This window comes from Eumetopias jubatus, unplaced genomic scaffold (genome assembly GCF_037043125.1).
Source record: "Eumetopias jubatus isolate StellerSeaLion01/CBP00866 unplaced genomic scaffold, mEumJub1_p1.0 scaffold_15, whole genome shotgun sequence".
Classification (NCBI taxonomy): domain Eukaryota; kingdom Metazoa; phylum Chordata; class Mammalia; order Carnivora; family Otariidae; genus Eumetopias; species Eumetopias jubatus.
In genome coordinates, this window is record NW_028274821.1 from 62220624 (window position 1) to 62237185 (window position 16562).

General features: G+C 48.6%; 1 protein-coding gene across 1 annotated transcript in view; it reads right to left on the bottom strand.

The window, feature by feature from the left end:
* Positions 1–16562, bottom strand: part of GABBR2 (gamma-aminobutyric acid type B receptor subunit 2) — a 343177-nt gene that overhangs the window by 86936 nt on the left and 239679 nt on the right. The window contains exon 8 of the mRNA XM_028108852.2: positions 10893–10953. Within this exon, the coding sequence (XP_027964653.1) occupies positions 10893–10953 (61 nt within the window). The remainder of the gene's footprint in view (positions 1–10892; positions 10954–16562) is intronic.

A 16562-nucleotide genomic window follows, 5' to 3' on the forward strand; every position in this document is an offset into this window, starting at 1 on the left:
AATCCCATAGGCCACACTTCTGCCTGTGTTCCTTTGACTGTGGGGTGGAAAACAGGGTTGTCAAAGTCACTTCCTTCCCGCTACAGTGGTCTTCCTGCCCCTGTGCAAGTGGCTGTCACTTGCCTGGGTCACAGCTCCTAAATGTCACATTAACAGACTCTGCTGGGAGCTCCAGCATTCCCGTTCTGGCCTTTTGAAGTCCTCAGACCCAATCAGCTCCTGCCGCTCAGCGGAGGAAGCCCTGATTTATTTATCTGGTGTGGGGAGGCAGCTCATGAAATATGCAGGCTGATTGGAACAAATCACCAGGAGCCAGGAAGTATTGTGGCTGGCACCCCACCGCACCATTAGCCACACAGCCTGCCCCCGACTGACATACCGGGATGGACCGTCCCATGGCACCAAGAGGAACTGCCGACTGGCTGGGGCGCACATACTTGGCTTCCCAAGACAGCCATCATCACCCAAATCTTTCCCTGGTGTACCGCTTGGGGGCTCACAGGTGCTTCATATGTTCTTGCATTGAAGGCTCTTGGCAAACCATGAACTGGGCATGATTTGCCCGAATCTGTAGATGAGGGAGGAGCCTCACAGAAGTTAAGTGAACGCTCAGAGCCATGTGCTGGGTGGTGACCAAGTGGGCACTTGAACTGGGCTCCCCTAGCTCTGAACTCAGAACACTTTCACCACCCATGCTGAGCAGAGCTGTTGGTCACTCAGCCCACATTTATGGGGTGCCTACTGCATGCCAGGCCCAGCCTCAGGTACTTCCTGATAAAGAATCCCTCAATCCTCAGTGGGTGGTGAAAGATGAGGTTCTGTCTTCACCCTTGACCAAGGTGGCCTTGGACATCTGGGCGCTGAGGCATGCTTGTGCTAAATCCCTTAATCACTCATTCGTTCATTCATTCAGTCACTCATTCATTGAACAAACATTGACTGGGTGCCTATTATCGGCCAGGCTCGGGGCTGGAGATACAAAGATTAAAAAAAAAAAATTCATAATCTCTGACACTGTAGTTTAGAGACTCACCCAGCCCCACCAAGCAGGTGAAATTATTCTCATCAGCAGATATTATTTCCCTCTAGCCTGCCCTTTGTTAGCAGGTGGCTGTAGCTGGAAAATGGGAACTTTCAACGTGGCCATGAGGATTAAAGAGGAAAATACAGGCAGTTTCTGGCTTACAGCCTAACTCACAGTGTTCAATAAATTGTAGTTTGCCTCATGATAAAAGTAACTGAGCTATCTGCTAGGTCCCCAAATACTCCCTAGGTTTTTTTTAATGTCATGGTTCCCCATAATGGTCCCTCTGCTTGGAAGGCGGTTTTCCCCTCCCTCTACCAACATGGCCCAACCCTACACCCACCTCTTCTAGGAAGCCTTCTCTGAGCACCTCAGTTGCTGTGGGCTGAGGGCATGGATACAGCTCCTGGTGTTGGGGCTATGATCTAGGTGTGCCCAGGCCTCATGATTCCCATCAGCCGGTTAGTTCCTGAGCGGGCCTTGAAGCCTTGCATCGGGCATCCTTAGGTAGCATCAAGTCTCGTCCCCTGTCCTCTAGCCAGGACCCCTCCCGGGTCTGCAGGTAGGAGGATGGTGCCCTCTGTGTTCTTCCATGGCTCACCTGGTGGCCCAGCTGGTGGTGACCATGATAGGCACCCAGCACTCTCAATGTTTAACTCTTGCGTTCCTTGCTAACTAGCAAACAGCGTTAACCACCCAATGGATACAGACTGGGGGGCCCTGCAGACTGTGGATCAGGGGACAGGCTAGAAAGACCCACCAGGGGGTGGGGGGGATGAAGGAATTGAGCAGAGGGCTGCCTCCCTGCCCCACAACTCTGCCGCAGCTTGCCACTGACTCACTGTGTGGCCCTGGACAGACCGTCCCTTTCTCTGGGCCTGAGTTTCTCCATCGGCAAACTGCACAGCAGGGCTTCCAATGATTCTCAGCCCCGGCACCTGGGAACTGCTGGAAAATACATACGTCCGAGTCCTAATATGGACCCATTATATTAGAGCCTCTGGGGGGTTGAGGGGTGGGTTCTGGGCGGCAGTATTTTTAAAAATCCCCTAAGTCGATTCTAACACACAGAGTTGAGAACCACTAGATTTGACTGAAGGCCCTTCAGTGCCGACACTTTCTGTGCTAAGAGCCTAAAAATAGTGTGGAACAAGAGAGCCCCTCTCCCACAGAACAATGCTGCTTCCTCATTGTGGGGCAAAAAGAAGTGTTCTCTTTAAAAAACCCATTCTTTATTTCAAATTTTAGATTTGGATGATACGTAAAGGAAATAGGTCCTATTGGTGAAAATTAGGCTGCCAAAAAAAGTCCAGTCTGAAAATATTCACTGGCTGTGGGCCTGAGAGCAACCACGAGATGGCTGGGAGACAGCTTCCGTCAGTGATTCTACCTCCTTCTGGGACCGCAACCCCCAGGAGGGAGAGCCCATTACAGGGTCTCTTGCATTAGCTGGGTGCTACTCCCCTCACCCTTAACTGTCCATTTGTCCTCAAACTGACTCTAGATCCGAATGGAGGGAGGTATATGTGTTCTTTAAAGTTTAACGGTTACAAACACACACACTCAATGTATGACTCCAAGGTCTAAAACACAGGATGGCCTTGACTCAACAAAAATAAAATAAAAAAATGCTATAAGTTATTCTATTCTAGGCCCTCCTAACAAAATCCCAAACTCAGGGAGAACAAAGAGCTCTGGCTGGTAGACAGGACCCTTGGAGCTAGTCTTGGCTTTGCCATCACTTCGGTGAGGAGCCCCCAGGAAGTCCTGGCCTCTGCCTGGGTCTTGCTAAAGCGAGTGGGCTGGGTGGGGAGATCGCTGTGGCCTCCGAGACCTCTTGCTCGATGATTCTGCAATTGCTTTGAAAACCTGCCTCACAGGTCCTGCCTCGGCCTGGGGGCCACACATCACATGGACTCCTGCTCCGGGTGATTCTTCAGAGGTGGGAACATGGCGGTCACGGGCTTTGATTCCGCTCTTCTCCAGATGGCCAGCCCTTCCTCAGGAGTGATCTCCAGTCTGGTCACTGCCTGTGGACAGGCCCTAGAGGGTGACTCTCCTGTCACTGGGTGAGGAGCAGAGCTGAGCAGCACCTCTCAGCAGCATTCCTTGGCCTGAATCCTGCACACACTCTTCTCTGTCTTCATAAACAATATGCCATTGCCACACTTGTAACAAATTAACATCACTGACCTTTGTTTAGAAATTTTTAACAGGCCGGGTGAACACTGGCCAAATGGCTTGGGAATATGATAAGCCAGCTAAGGGCAGATTTGTCTCTTGACTTAGGTGAACTGGGCCAGGGGCAAAAGCTAAGTATCTGGGGTTACCCAGGACACATATAAACACAATAGGTTATTTGCACCTAGAGCACCTTTTGTCTCCGCTTCTCGGCTAACTTCCCACTGGCCCTTCAGAATTCCAAACTCAGGGATAGGAAAGAAAACTCAGATGCTTCCTCTCCCAGGCAGCCTTCCTAGAATTGGGTATGTGGAGGCAAGTGCCCCTCCTCTGAACGCCCTTACCACGTAACACACCCACTGGAGGTCCTATGTCTGTGCTCCCCCCACCCAAGACTAGGAGCTCTCTGAGGGCAGGGGCTGCATCTTACCCAGCTTGGCACCCCCTGTGCCCAGTCAGAAGCTGGCAGGCAGGTGCCAGGAAATGACTCTTAGGAAACTTAAAAAGCCCAAACCATGGAGTGGAGGGGGGAGAAAGGAATTTATCCACATCAAAATTAAGAACTTTTTTTTATTATTAAAGATTTTTATTTATTGAGAGAGAGAGAGAATGGTAGAGAGAGAGCGCGAGAGGGAGGAAGGTCAGAGGGAGAAGCAGACTCCCTGCTGAGCAGGGAGCCCGATGCGGGACTCGATCCCGGGACTCCAGGATCATGACCCGAGCCGAAGGCAGTCGCTTAACCAACTGAGCCACCCAGGCGCCCAAAATTAAGAACTTCTGTTCAACAGGGACTTTAAGTCTATAGACAAGTGACTGAATGGAAGAAAGTATCTGCAAAGCCTAAAGATAAAAGGGGACTAATATTTAGAGTACATAAGGAACTCTAGCAAATCAGTAAGAAAAAGACAGTACCCTCAAAATAAAAGTGGTCGAAGGATCAGAAAGATCAACAAATGGCTGAAGAGCACAGGAAGAAATGCCCAAACCTCGTTAGTAGTCAGAGAAATGGTATTTAAGACTACAGTATGGTATTACTTTATGCCTTTAGCCTGGCAAACAACGAGTGAGCCGGGGACTGGCAAGTGTTGGTGGGAGGAGGGACACAGGAGCCCCCATGCCGGTGGCAGGGAAGACACGTGTGGGCACCGAAAGAGCCATCTGGGATCTTAGGCATGTTCAGTGTTCACACATCTTCCCATCCAACAATTCTGCTCCTGGACAATTGTCCCAAAGAAATGCCCAGGTGGGTTCATAAGGGGACATGTACAAGGACACTCATTATTCCTATAGGTAGGGAGTTGAAGGTGGCCGGGGTATCTCAGTGGGAGAGTGGATGGGCGAAGCATGATCAGCACGAGGCATGGCTCAGATGTACACACAGGAACTTGGAAGCACTTCCAAAAGACAAAGCGCTGAGTGGGGAGGGGAAAAAGTAGAGAAAGAAATAGAAGATATATAATCCAGTTGCACAGACAGAAATAAAAATATATGCCTACGAAACAGCAATCCATATTTTGTAAGGACATACCAACACAATATATGCATTAAACACTTAGAGTGTCTGCCTTTCCCTGCGGGATGAGAGCAAATGCTTGAAACAGGCCACAGACAAACAAGCGAGAAGCAAGATGGTACTTTTCTCAAGAAATTCTGGCGGGGGGAGGGGGGTTGCCTGGGTGGCTCAGTTGGTTAAGTGACTGCCTTCGGCTCAGGTCATGATCCTGCAGTCCCGGGACCGAGTCCCACATCGGGCTCCCTGCTCGGCAGGGAGTCTGCTTCTCCCTCTGACCCTCTTCCCTCTCGTGCTATCTCTCATTCTCTCTCTCTCAAATAAATAAATAAAATCTTTAAAAAAAAAAAAAAAGAAATTCTGGCGGGGGCGTGGACCTGGGGTTATGGACATGAGTGCCCAGGGGAGGAGCAGGAAGCCCACGGTTGCCATGGTCCTTCTCTGTGCTAGTCACTGAACCGTTCACAGCTTCATGTCATGGAATTCTCACCATCCCTCAAGGCTAAGAAAATGATCCCCTTTAATTTTACTATTTTAAACTGAATGCTGAAATGACGGCTTTAGAGAGATCAAGCCACAGGACCTAGTTAGTAAGGAAGAGACATGTCTGCTTCAAGGCTCATTTACATGCGAGGGGATGAGGTCTCCATCACTGGAGGCATTCAAGGAGAGGTAATGCTGCAAGAGAGAGTCACGGCTCCCTTCAACATGGAGAGTCTATGGCTCAATGAAACACAGGGTCTGCTGAATAATTCTGTTTTTCAGACTACCTTCCTTGGGCTCTCTGAAACATAAGTCTTGGATCATGAAGGCTCGGAAGTGTCAGGGTCAGGCTCCCAGCCTCCGAGAGCCCACATACGTGTGTGTCATCCCATTCTTGCTGACCCACAACGCTGCCAGGGTCTCTTGCGTTTCAGCAGCCTGTCTCCACTCTTACTTATATCCAGTCTAGTGGCAGTTGGACGACCTGGCTTTTCCAGACCTCTGGCTAGGTGAAGGGGGTTACAACACATGCCTGGACAGAAGCAAAAGGACATTAAAAACCGGCCTCAAGCATCTCAAACTAGGGTCAAACTAGCTCCGCAAGTTTTCTAATCAGTTCTGGGAAATCATCTTCCTGCTTTTATAAACGCTGGCACTGGGCCAGAGAAATTATGAAGCCCCCAGGGGGCAGGGACTGTATCTTATTCAACTTGGCTTCCCACAGAGGACTTGGTAAAGCGCCTGGCAGATGCTCAGGAAATGTGCACTGAATAGAACAGTATCTGTTACCCCAAAGACCAAACAGTAATTAATGTCTACAAATGGGGAGGACAAGCCTACATTTCAGTAGGTACCTTCTGAATGACAATCATGCTGTTGGAATGATGGAAGACCCCGTGCCTTCAAATCAGGTGCTGAAATAGAAAAGTCCGAAGTGTGAGCCCTTTATGTTGCACAGAAGCCATGTGAAATTCGAGCACATTGTTGCTCACCGAGACTCTGACAAACAGGCCTAATGAAGGCAGGGCCGGTGAGCGGGCGAGCGTGCAGATGCTGAGAGCTCCTGAAGAACAGCACAAACAAGGCTCTAATCATGGCTTCACTCAACTTCCTTCCCTGCTGCAAATTCTGAACCATGTTTAGACTTCGGCAGGAACATGGATTCTTTCTTCTCTTGAGGGAAGAAAGAAGCCAATTCCCTGGCATTCATGCTCACATACACGTGGTTAAAAGGGAGTCAGCGCTGGCATGGGCAGGGGGAGGGCGACTGAATGTGGAGTCAGAAGGGTTTTAGGCCTTGGCCCTCCTACACCCAAGGTGTGTGGCCAACAGGATGCTAATGCCAGCTTCTGACCACAGGTGGGTCACTCGGAATTGCACCTGAGACGAGTAGGAAGGAGGGCACGGAATTAATTTGGGAGGTGGTCTTGGGGCACACTGAAGAAGTGTGGGGAGGTGAGACAGGAAGGGGAAGGGAGTCAGTCTGAGGGCATTCATGAGCAGGTTTCTGGGTGGGCAACTGAGGCACAATTCCACTGGGGACGCCTGGAGACAGAGTAGAACATACCTTGTTGCCCCACCCAAAAGGAAGGATGCTGGGTGGTTTATCCTCTGTTTCTCTCTCCTCCCTGGCACAAGGTGTCCCTGGAAGCACCAACTCCCTGACATATGGCCTACTCCTTGCATAGGGTGAGGGGTGCAGGTGCTTTTCATGAGGCATTTGTTCTGGAATTGTGGATGCTCTGGGAGTATGGATGTGTCCCTGACGGCATCTGCCACCTACTGTCTACATTGTCCTGCTGGGAATTAAAAGCTTTGGGAACCCCTGAAAACAATGTAAATGGAGGGAAGCTGGGAGTGAGGAAGGTCATTCTTAGGGATCTGAAGCCCTCCCTGGATTAAAAATGCCTCAGTCTCAAGAGGGGCCAGGGGGCTAACGTTGGCACATTATTTTAGAACAGTTCTGTTTACAAGATATGTGGTTTCTCCAGCCTAAAACAACAATGGCCACCAACTTGAATTAGCTTCTGCTCACTTTCTGTTGTCAAGGCTAACTGCTGTTTGTCAGACAAGTTACCGGAAACCACAAATAAATGAAGATGTTCTTAAATTCCTACAAGTCTTATCACCAACGAATCCAGTAGGCATGGCCAGGAGCCGGGCATCATGTCAGTAATGTGACGAGCTTCCCAGCCTTGAGAGGCTATAGAGCAAAATCTCATTTGGCCCTTTCCCCAGCCCCAGGAGTTGGGCAGGGCTGGCTTTAGTGTCATCCCATTTTCCAGAGGATTAAGCTGAGGCTTAAGGAGATGAAGTAACTTGCCCAGGGTTACACTGCTGCTGAGTTTCAGAGCAAGGACTTGAACCCAGGTCTTTTGCCTCCGGGTTAAATCAATAAACCTGTACTGGGGGCCTACTGAGCGCCAGGTGTTTGTGCTACCCTACAGCCTTGGAATCAAAAAGTGCAGGGCCATGGCTTCTTGGCTCCCCTTTTAGTCTTCTTCCCAAAGCTACCTCCCATTTCCAACTCATTTGTGTTTTAGTTTTGCAAAGGAATTAACGGAGCCTCCCATGCAATGCTTCCTCTACGGTAGGTAAAAGGGTTTGGAAGGCCCTGCACAAATAAAGAGCTGAAAGAGCATCGCGTGAGGTCTTCCCTTGAGCAAGGGTGGGATGGGCCAGCTTCTAAGATCAGGTTAGTGAGCTTTGAGACAACCTGGGTGTGAGTCTTCCAGGCAGCCCCTGCAAAGGGAGCCTCCACCGCCGGGGCTGACTGTCAGCGAACCAGCTCTGCTGTGAGCCCTGCTGTTCACTGTCCCCTCTAAAGATAGGGCAGGAGGTGAGGGAGAGACAAGCAGACAGGGAGAGAGATGGTGTGAAGGACATGGCAGAAAAAAACATGGTGGTTCTATTTAGAAGCCTTTTTTTTTTTTTAAGATTTTATTTATTTATTTGAGAGAGAGAGAGAATGAGAGATAGAGAGCACGAGAGGGAAGAGGGTCAGAGGGAGAAGCAGACCTCCCGGCAAGCAGGGAGCCCGATGCGGGACTCGATCCCGGGACTCCGGGATCATGACCTGAGCCGAAGGCAGTCGTTTAACCGACTGAGCCACCCAGGCGCCCTAGAAGCCTTTTTGAAAGGCCAATGGCATGAGGCAATTCTCGGGGTAAATCCTGGAAAGTCCCAGAAAACAGAGTCCGGACCAGCCCAGGGAAGCATGGGCCCAGAGAAGGGAAGGAATGAACTCACCACCCCATGGTGAGTCAGGGTCTCCCCCAGGAAAGTCCCTTCCCTTGTCTGGGCCTCAGTTTCCATTCTGTGGAACGAGGTGATAACCAGGCACCCTCCCAGGTTGGGCAGCCTGCTCAATAATCCAGCACCGCTCCATCCTGGCAGACAATGCACCTCTGAGACCCTCTATATTTGGAAAACTAACTCTTGTGAGGACACGAACATGCCCCCAGCCTTCTAGTGGCTCATTTTAGTCCCGAAATAACACAGGATCCCTCTGCCAACAGGATCAATGTTTGTTTTAAAAACATATAAAGAGAAGCATGTGCAGGTCCAGCTCTGATGTTCACTATAAACTGGGCACAGATGTGGTGAAGGGAAAACACTCAGGTGTAGGTGTGCTGGTGAGCACAAGGGGAAAGCTGACGTCCCATCTTAGCTCTGCTACTAACCAGCTTGTGTCCCGGGGCGGGGGGGGGGGGGGACACCTCCCTCCCCTGGGCCCCAGGATCATCTCTTAGACCCTGCCGTGTCTGACATCCTACATATGGGCTAAGTTTGGGGAACAGCTACAAAGGGCAGGAAGACATGAAGGCACCTGGGAAGGTTTCAACACACCGAGAGAATCTGGATTTGTTTCGGAAAAGTGTCATAATTTTTGACACAGTGCTAATCATAATTGCTGCTACTTCCTAAGCAAGAAATATATGCACATATTTCTATGTGTTATCAAGTTCTTTCCACATTCCAAGAAGGTAGGTAGGTAGGATTATATTCCTATTTTACATATGACGACTTCACACAGGTGAAGTTACTTGCCCAATGTGCTACATCAGCTTGAGCTAAGGTAGGTCAGACCCACTCTGAACCATTGTTTGCTCCATGGCTTTCCTTATAAACGCTCAAAACTAGTCACTGGAGTTGGTGTCTAATCCTAACATATGAAAAAAAAAAAAAAAAAAGGCAATAAAACTGGCACGCACTTGTAGCTGTGATCGGCCAATCAATATTTTATAAAATATTCTCCTAGAATGATATAATTTGAGAACTGGAAATGTGACAAGAGAATTTAGTTACAATCACTCAAAAAAAAAAAAAGTAAGTATCTTTGCCAAGATGCTTACTTGGTTCAACCAATGAAGAAACAAGACTTAACAAATGGGAAAATAATTACATTTGCCGAAAATTACATCTTTCGTGCATGCCAGAGAGCTGACATGCGTTTCAATTACCTGCCACGAGAAGACGAATGGGTAAATCTACAAGATTGCATTACTGAGCCACAGTACCGAACACCTCTCCTCATTGAGCTAAATCCAGTGGGATTTGTCTGAATGAACCTGAATAACTCGATTTCATTTCTTGCTTTCCCCTGGATGACTTTGGGATCTGACGCAAAGGCATAGCTCTTGTTCCTGGATTTTTCCAGAAGCATCCAGATGCTGAAAAACACTGCAGTGAAGAACGGTGCATCTCGTGGTTTTGGCTAACGACCCTGCTGATGACCGTACCGGGCTGCGTGGAGGTGTCTACCTGGAGGAAAGCCCAGCCCCGCTTCTCACAGATGCCCTGTGGACTCTGACAAGCCCCTGCCCCTCCCTGGGCCTCTACTTCCACCTTGTCACTTGAGGAAAGTGGTCTGGAAGGTTTCTGAGCCCCTTCCAACATGGACAACAGGAAAGTCCAACAAGCGACCTCGTTTCTTAGAATAAAAATTAAGGACCTGTTACAAGCACGTGGGGGATGATTATGGGTTAAAAGAGATTAAAGAGAAATAGCAACCAGCCATTGTGTGGACTCTCCCACAAACTGTAAAGACATTTTGGAGATAATCAGAAGATCAACATAGACTAGAAGTGAAAGGATATTAAGAATCATTGTTAAATGTTTTAGGTAGGATAATAGTATCATGGCTATGTTTTTGAAAAGTCCTTATCTAGTAGGAATGCATACTGCAGTATTTATAGATTGAAATGAGATAATGTCTGGGAGCTGCTTTAAACATTATAGCAAAAAAAAAAAAAAAAGGGTGCAGTGAGTGAGTAAAGATAAAGCAAGATTGGCAAAATGTTGATGATGGTTGAAGCCAGGTGATGGGTACATGGGGTTTATTATGTGGTCCTCTCAACTTCAGGGTCTGTTTGAAAATTTCTATCATCAAAAACAAAAATAATGCAAGCTTTTTCAGAATACTGGAGAGGACTGAACCCCCACCGCCCTACTTTCATGTGCCTCTCAGAGTCATGTGGGGAGACGGAATAGCCTGAGAAGTCATGCAGTTGAGAAAAATATTCTAAATAAGTTGAAACTAATGTTTTCACAGAGAAGTGTTTTCTATTGACTCTGCTTTCTCTTATCTGGAACATCATACTTTCATTTCTTTTGATGTATTTTATTGCAGAAACACAACATCCCCGAATATAGAATTCATCAACTAGAAAGAATAAGCACCAGAAAGCCTACCTTGAAATTGAGTAAATTTAATGGTCCCCATTCTCTCCCCATTCCGGAATACAACTTGACCCTAAAAACAAAACAACACAAACAAGAACAAAAGAGAAATGCCATATTAGCTCAAACACTACTGATCTCAACTGCAATTCGTAAGTGGTACAATATGATTATTAATATTGGGAAAAAAATAGATTCCTGTGGGGCTGCAGATGCAAAATTAAACTAACTGTTTTAAAACTGGTTGTGACTTTACCTGGTTAATTGGAGGAGCACAAAATCAATAACAGAACACATGTGAATTAAAGCTGAGCTATGTGTCATCATTATCATCGTGATTATCCATGAAACCCCCAAGTGTCCTGCGTTATCCCGGGACAAGGTCTTCCAGGGTGCTGGAAAGATGGAGGCAGGAAAAAAAAAAAAAAAGATGGAGGCAGAGATGAGGCCCACGGGGCCTGGCCCTGACTCTGCTCCTGGTCCTCACCCATTAAGATGCATGGCTCTGCTGAGGCTTTTTGGCGTGAGAACCAGAAGGGCGCTGGAGGTCAGTTAGTATTTCTTATTAAGGACAGAGAAATGTTTTTGTAAGTTATTCCTGAGTGGTGACATGAGCCCCAATTATAAATGGGCTACGGGGCAGCACAAAATGAAGGTTTTTGAGCCAACGAGACCTGCCTCGTGTCACAGGTAGCTGAGCATCCCTCATTAGGGGCCCCGGAGGCTCCGGACAGCATCATCTGCAGCATCTGCTTTGCTGGCTGATACCGGGCTTCCATACGCTGGGCTAAATAAATCGGGAGCATAAAGAGGGGGTGGGATCTCGCCTTGCTAATACACGACCCATCAAAATTCTGTAACCGTGCCAGGAAATCGACACGTTATATCAATGAATCTTTTTGGCAAACTCGAGTGGAAAGGGGGATGATCCTCATTTTACAGATCAAGTAACTGAGACCAAGAGAGGTTATGCGCTCTGTATTAGGTCACTGTAGGTGAGGCTGCTGGGAGTCAGATCCAAGTTTGATTTTAATGCCCATGCCATTTCACTACAGCATGTTGCTCCTCATCCAGAAATAAATTCCTTCCTCTCTTTCCATTACCGTGCAATTAGGAAAAGCAATGGTCTTAAAGGGACACCGCTTTACTCTCACTATGCTCTCACATCATCAGGTCATAGCATAGACGATACTTTGGATCCCACTCAATGCTTGGGACAAAGTGCCAAGAAGTATCTTCCCTAGGTGGAAACCCAAAGTCTGAGGCCCTGCGGCTTTTCGAACAAAGAGAATCACTCAACCTGATCTCAGAACGAGAAACACCTTCTAAGGCCACTTTGACACCTCTTTGAAATCCTGTAGACAGCTGCAAGTAGTATCAGTTTGAAAGTAACGGCCAGCAAATTCCATATTCAGGTGACAGCACGCAATTCCCGGGAGTGTGAAAACACTTCAGCGCAAGGTGAGATGGACGCTGTGATTTGATTTCTAGGGATGATCGAAAAACACAGAACATCGTGCAAAAGGCTCACTTTTATGCAAACAGAGCACTTTGCAAAGCTGGGAAGGACGCAGACGGGGGGACAAGGAGGACATTTCTTGGTTTGATAAAGGTGGGGATCCAATTTGCCCACCTCCTGCCACGCTCTGAGGAACTCCAAACACTTCTAGATATAAAATGTGGACAAATTCTGCAGAACCATTATTAGTTAAATGAAAAAGGACATGAAATGGTCTTTGAAGCTTGGATGGAATGACACTGGATTGGAGTACGAGGTGGGTAAGAGAAACTCCCTTTACTTGGTAAACAAAACAAATCAGTCCATCTTTGAAGTGAGAGCGGTCACATTTTATTTTCCTCACAGTAACTATTTTTACTAACGTAGCTCCTTAAGCTCTCAGATAATGCAGTGGAAGGAGGCCAGTGTCCGAGTATCCCAAACCCGGCTTCAGTGCCCCCTTGGGCACGTTCCTGAGCACCCGAGTTACGGACCTAGTGCAGCTCCGGACCTACAATGGGCACACAGTAAATGGCAGTAGTAATTTTTATTTTAAAATGTTTAATAGCAGAGAGCTGAAAAAAAAAAAAAAAAAAAAAGATTTTAAGCACCAGGAAGCTTTCCAACCCCTGGGAGGAGATCTTCCATACCACATGGTGTCATCCGGCAAAGGGATAAACTGTTGGGTCTTTGCCCAGGCATCCTCACCTCTCAGAAACAGAAGCCCCCAAGTGACTGAGTTCTCAAACCACACGAGCCGCCGTGAACTTCATGGGCGGGTAATGAAGGACACACAGATGGGTAATTGGGCTATACAGGGTGGTCTGCACAGAGAAGCCAGGAAGCTCCAGGAAGCCCCCTTCTGAGAGAGATGTGTCTTCTGGTTCTTTCCTGAAGAAGTTACCATGGCACCCGCTGGGTCTGACCGCTAAAGCCAATTCTGCTACCCTGCCCGTGGCTGACAGGATGGGAACCACTGTCCCAGCCAAGTCAATGTCAACAAGGAAGCCCACGCGCCAGTCAGATGGTTTTCATGAAATTCTGCCCTTCCACAAATATTTGCCTAATCTGGGCCACATACTTAGCTTCTAGGTGCTGATTCCTGCTCTTAAGAGAGCTTTATATTTGATGAGGAGGGACAAATGAAACAAGTTCGCCAATAAAGACACAAAATAACTTTAGTTCGTGGAGAGTGCCGTGAAGAAAGTAAGAGGGAGTGGCTGGGTGAGGGACGGGTTGGTTGTGCAGTCAGGAAAGAGCTCGCTGAAGAGCTGACAGGAGAGCCACAGGCCACAAGGCGAGAGGGGGATACTCCATGCAGAGTGCGAAGTCAGGGCAGGAACAGGAAGGGCCAGCATGGCGAGGGCGCGGGTAGGGAGGCAGGGACAGGTCACATCCGACCTGGAGGCCACGACAGGGCTCTGGAGGTGATTTTAAGTGCAGGGAAGAGCCCTAGAGTTGGGGAGGCTGAGCAAAGCAGTACTAGGATCTGATGTAAGATCTGGGAAGATGGTTCTGGCTGCTGGATGGAGATGGGATGGTAGTGTAGAAACAAAGACACAGAGACACTGGGGGCTCTGGCGAGGGTGGTGGCCAGATTCTCTCTCTTGCCAGCGCAGAGGGCACCGCCACGGTGGCTGGGCACTGTGGCCCGGACAGGAGTGGATTTCCACCCTACTCCTGCCCCCTCTGTCTGGCAGACGCTGTAGTGTGCGGCATGCCCCAGGGCCCCCTTGGGATGGAGGCACTCATTTCCCCAGCTGCCGGGCATCTTGGTTGCTGCCCGGTTCCCACACGGGGCTGTGCCAGTGACGGTTATGCCCCCTTCCTGGGGCGCAGCCTACATCCAATGGTCATGAAGGGACAAGTTCTACCCCCTTGCCTCAATTCAGGACAACTGTGAAGGACCGTGGATCCAGAAGTCCCTGTGGAATGACCGAGGCCATGGTTACAGCTGCATTATTTCACTTGTCCCTTTGTCACATCCTGCTTCACTTCCCCCCTCCCGGGTCTTGTTCCTGAGAGCCCTCCCTGATCGACTTCCTGTATGCAAATCTTTGTCTCAGGATCTGTTTCCAGGGCAACCCCACCTAAGACCCCCGTCATCAAAGGTCACTGGGACTCTGTCTTTCTTGCCACCTGAAGGAGCCTGACTGAGAAGGCAGTGGATTCTGTGTGAAGCCCATGCTTCAGCCTCACCGTGGCCTGGCATGTCAGCCAAGGAAGCTGGGCTGGCTTTGCGTTCTTAAACCCCAGGTTGAGCAGGGATTTGTTTTGCTCTTCTCCCCGCACACGTATTCTTTATGTATATGTAAATGCCATGACTCTCCTTAAGCTTTTGCCGTGTGCGATCCCAGGACTGTAACTGAGGATCATGTGCACTTGAGACCCATCCATATGATGCGCCGAATTCTAAAGCAGTGGAGTCTGGTAGCTCTGGCCGGCGTCGTGGCCGAGTTCTGTCCGATGGCTCACAGCCCGCACTCGCTCTTTTATACCCTCCTCTGTGTTGCCGGGGCCCGAAGTCCAGAAACCACATTTCCCACCATCCCCTGCCAGCTGGTTTCCATTTAGGTTCTGCTAATGAGAAGCATTCACGGGAGATTTAGAAAGTACGCATAAGGGAAAAGCTATTTTTTTTCTCTGCTAAGGCTGTAGCAGCAGGAGTTCTGAGTGCCTGCAGGTGTCTGTGGGTCCCAGCAGCCCCCCAACTGTCAGCGTGGGGGGCTCTAAGCTGACTGCTCAGTGGCCGGTGGGGGGTCCCCACAGCAGCAGAAACAGCAGTGGCAGGAGCCTCAGAGGCCAGTGCACTTGGGTCCCCATTATTTTATTTGCATTCCTAATCGGCTCTGGGGTCATTCTTATAAACTCCTCGGAAGTTAGAATCCATTATCAATCAGCATGCCGTCTAGAAAACAGAAACCACTTCATGCACTTTGTGCATTTCAGAGGCGGTGGCCACACCGTTTCCCTTTTTGTTCCTGCAGCCCAAGGGCCTTGGTAGTTTCTGTAAATACTTATCTTCGGTGACAGCACCTTCCTGTTTCGCTCCTCCGCCCTTTTCAACAAAGTTGTAACCAGTTCCCGGTATTAAATCTCCCTCTGAAATGCCTGAAGTGGTTTCTGTTTTCTTGACGGCATGCTGATTGATAATGGATTCTAACTTCTGAGGAGCTTATGAACAATGACCACAGAGCAGACCTGGAATGCAAATAAAATAATGGAAGTAAAGCCGCCAAGTAGATAATTTATAAGGAACTTTTTTTTTCCTGAAAGAGATGTCGCTAATGTCAACGAAGGCGGTCTGTTTCCTAAAAGTCGATCCAAACGAACAGCTCAGGTTGAACCCAGGAGCAGTAAAGCTGAATCTCTTTGTCGGAGAAATCTTCAGAATGCACAGGATAACACATGGAAAAAACTTACGTTTCAGCATTTACCAGACAAGAGTCAACACTGCCCCCAGCGTGACCCCAGATAGTCACGGAGTGTTTCTGAGTGTCCATTCTCCTCTTTGAAAAATAGGAAGCTCAATACCTACTTGTCAGGACTGTTTGTGAGAATTAAAAAAGGTATTTATGAAAAAGGCATAACCCAGAGCTGCTGCATATAAAGGGTAACTCATAATTCCTCCAGGTAATCCTAGTTAGCAGAATTTCACCTGCTGTCAGCTCAGAATCCCCAGGAAAATCAGTGGAGAGTGAGATGTACACTAAGGATTCCAGCAGCCTGCTCTTAGAAAAATTGTTTCCATTGTTCGTTTTTAGGATTTCACTACTAAGCATGAGTAAGATCTATGCTAATAGCAGTTTATGAATTGTATGGGTCAAGCCCTACGTTGGAACTTTTTTTTTTTTTTTTTTTTGGTCTCTTTCAATTTCACAGTGGAGAGCAGGGATGCCCAGCCCCGGACGTGATCTGATGTCGGGCTGGAGCTGGAGGCTGGACAGAGTGAAGACTCCCTGGTCTCAGCCTAATTGCGGGGGGGCCCTGGGCCCACTGAGGGACACAGTCTCTCAGATCATGGCACATCTAGGGAAGGATTTCCGTCTTTAATATGACCCTAAGTGCACTCATCTCTGGCAGTCCTGTTCGTCTCTGGGAGGTGTGAGCATGCATGCTCATCTGAGTGCTTGGTCTGTGCTGTGGGGAAACAGGACCCGTCCTGACACGTCACGCTGCTATCT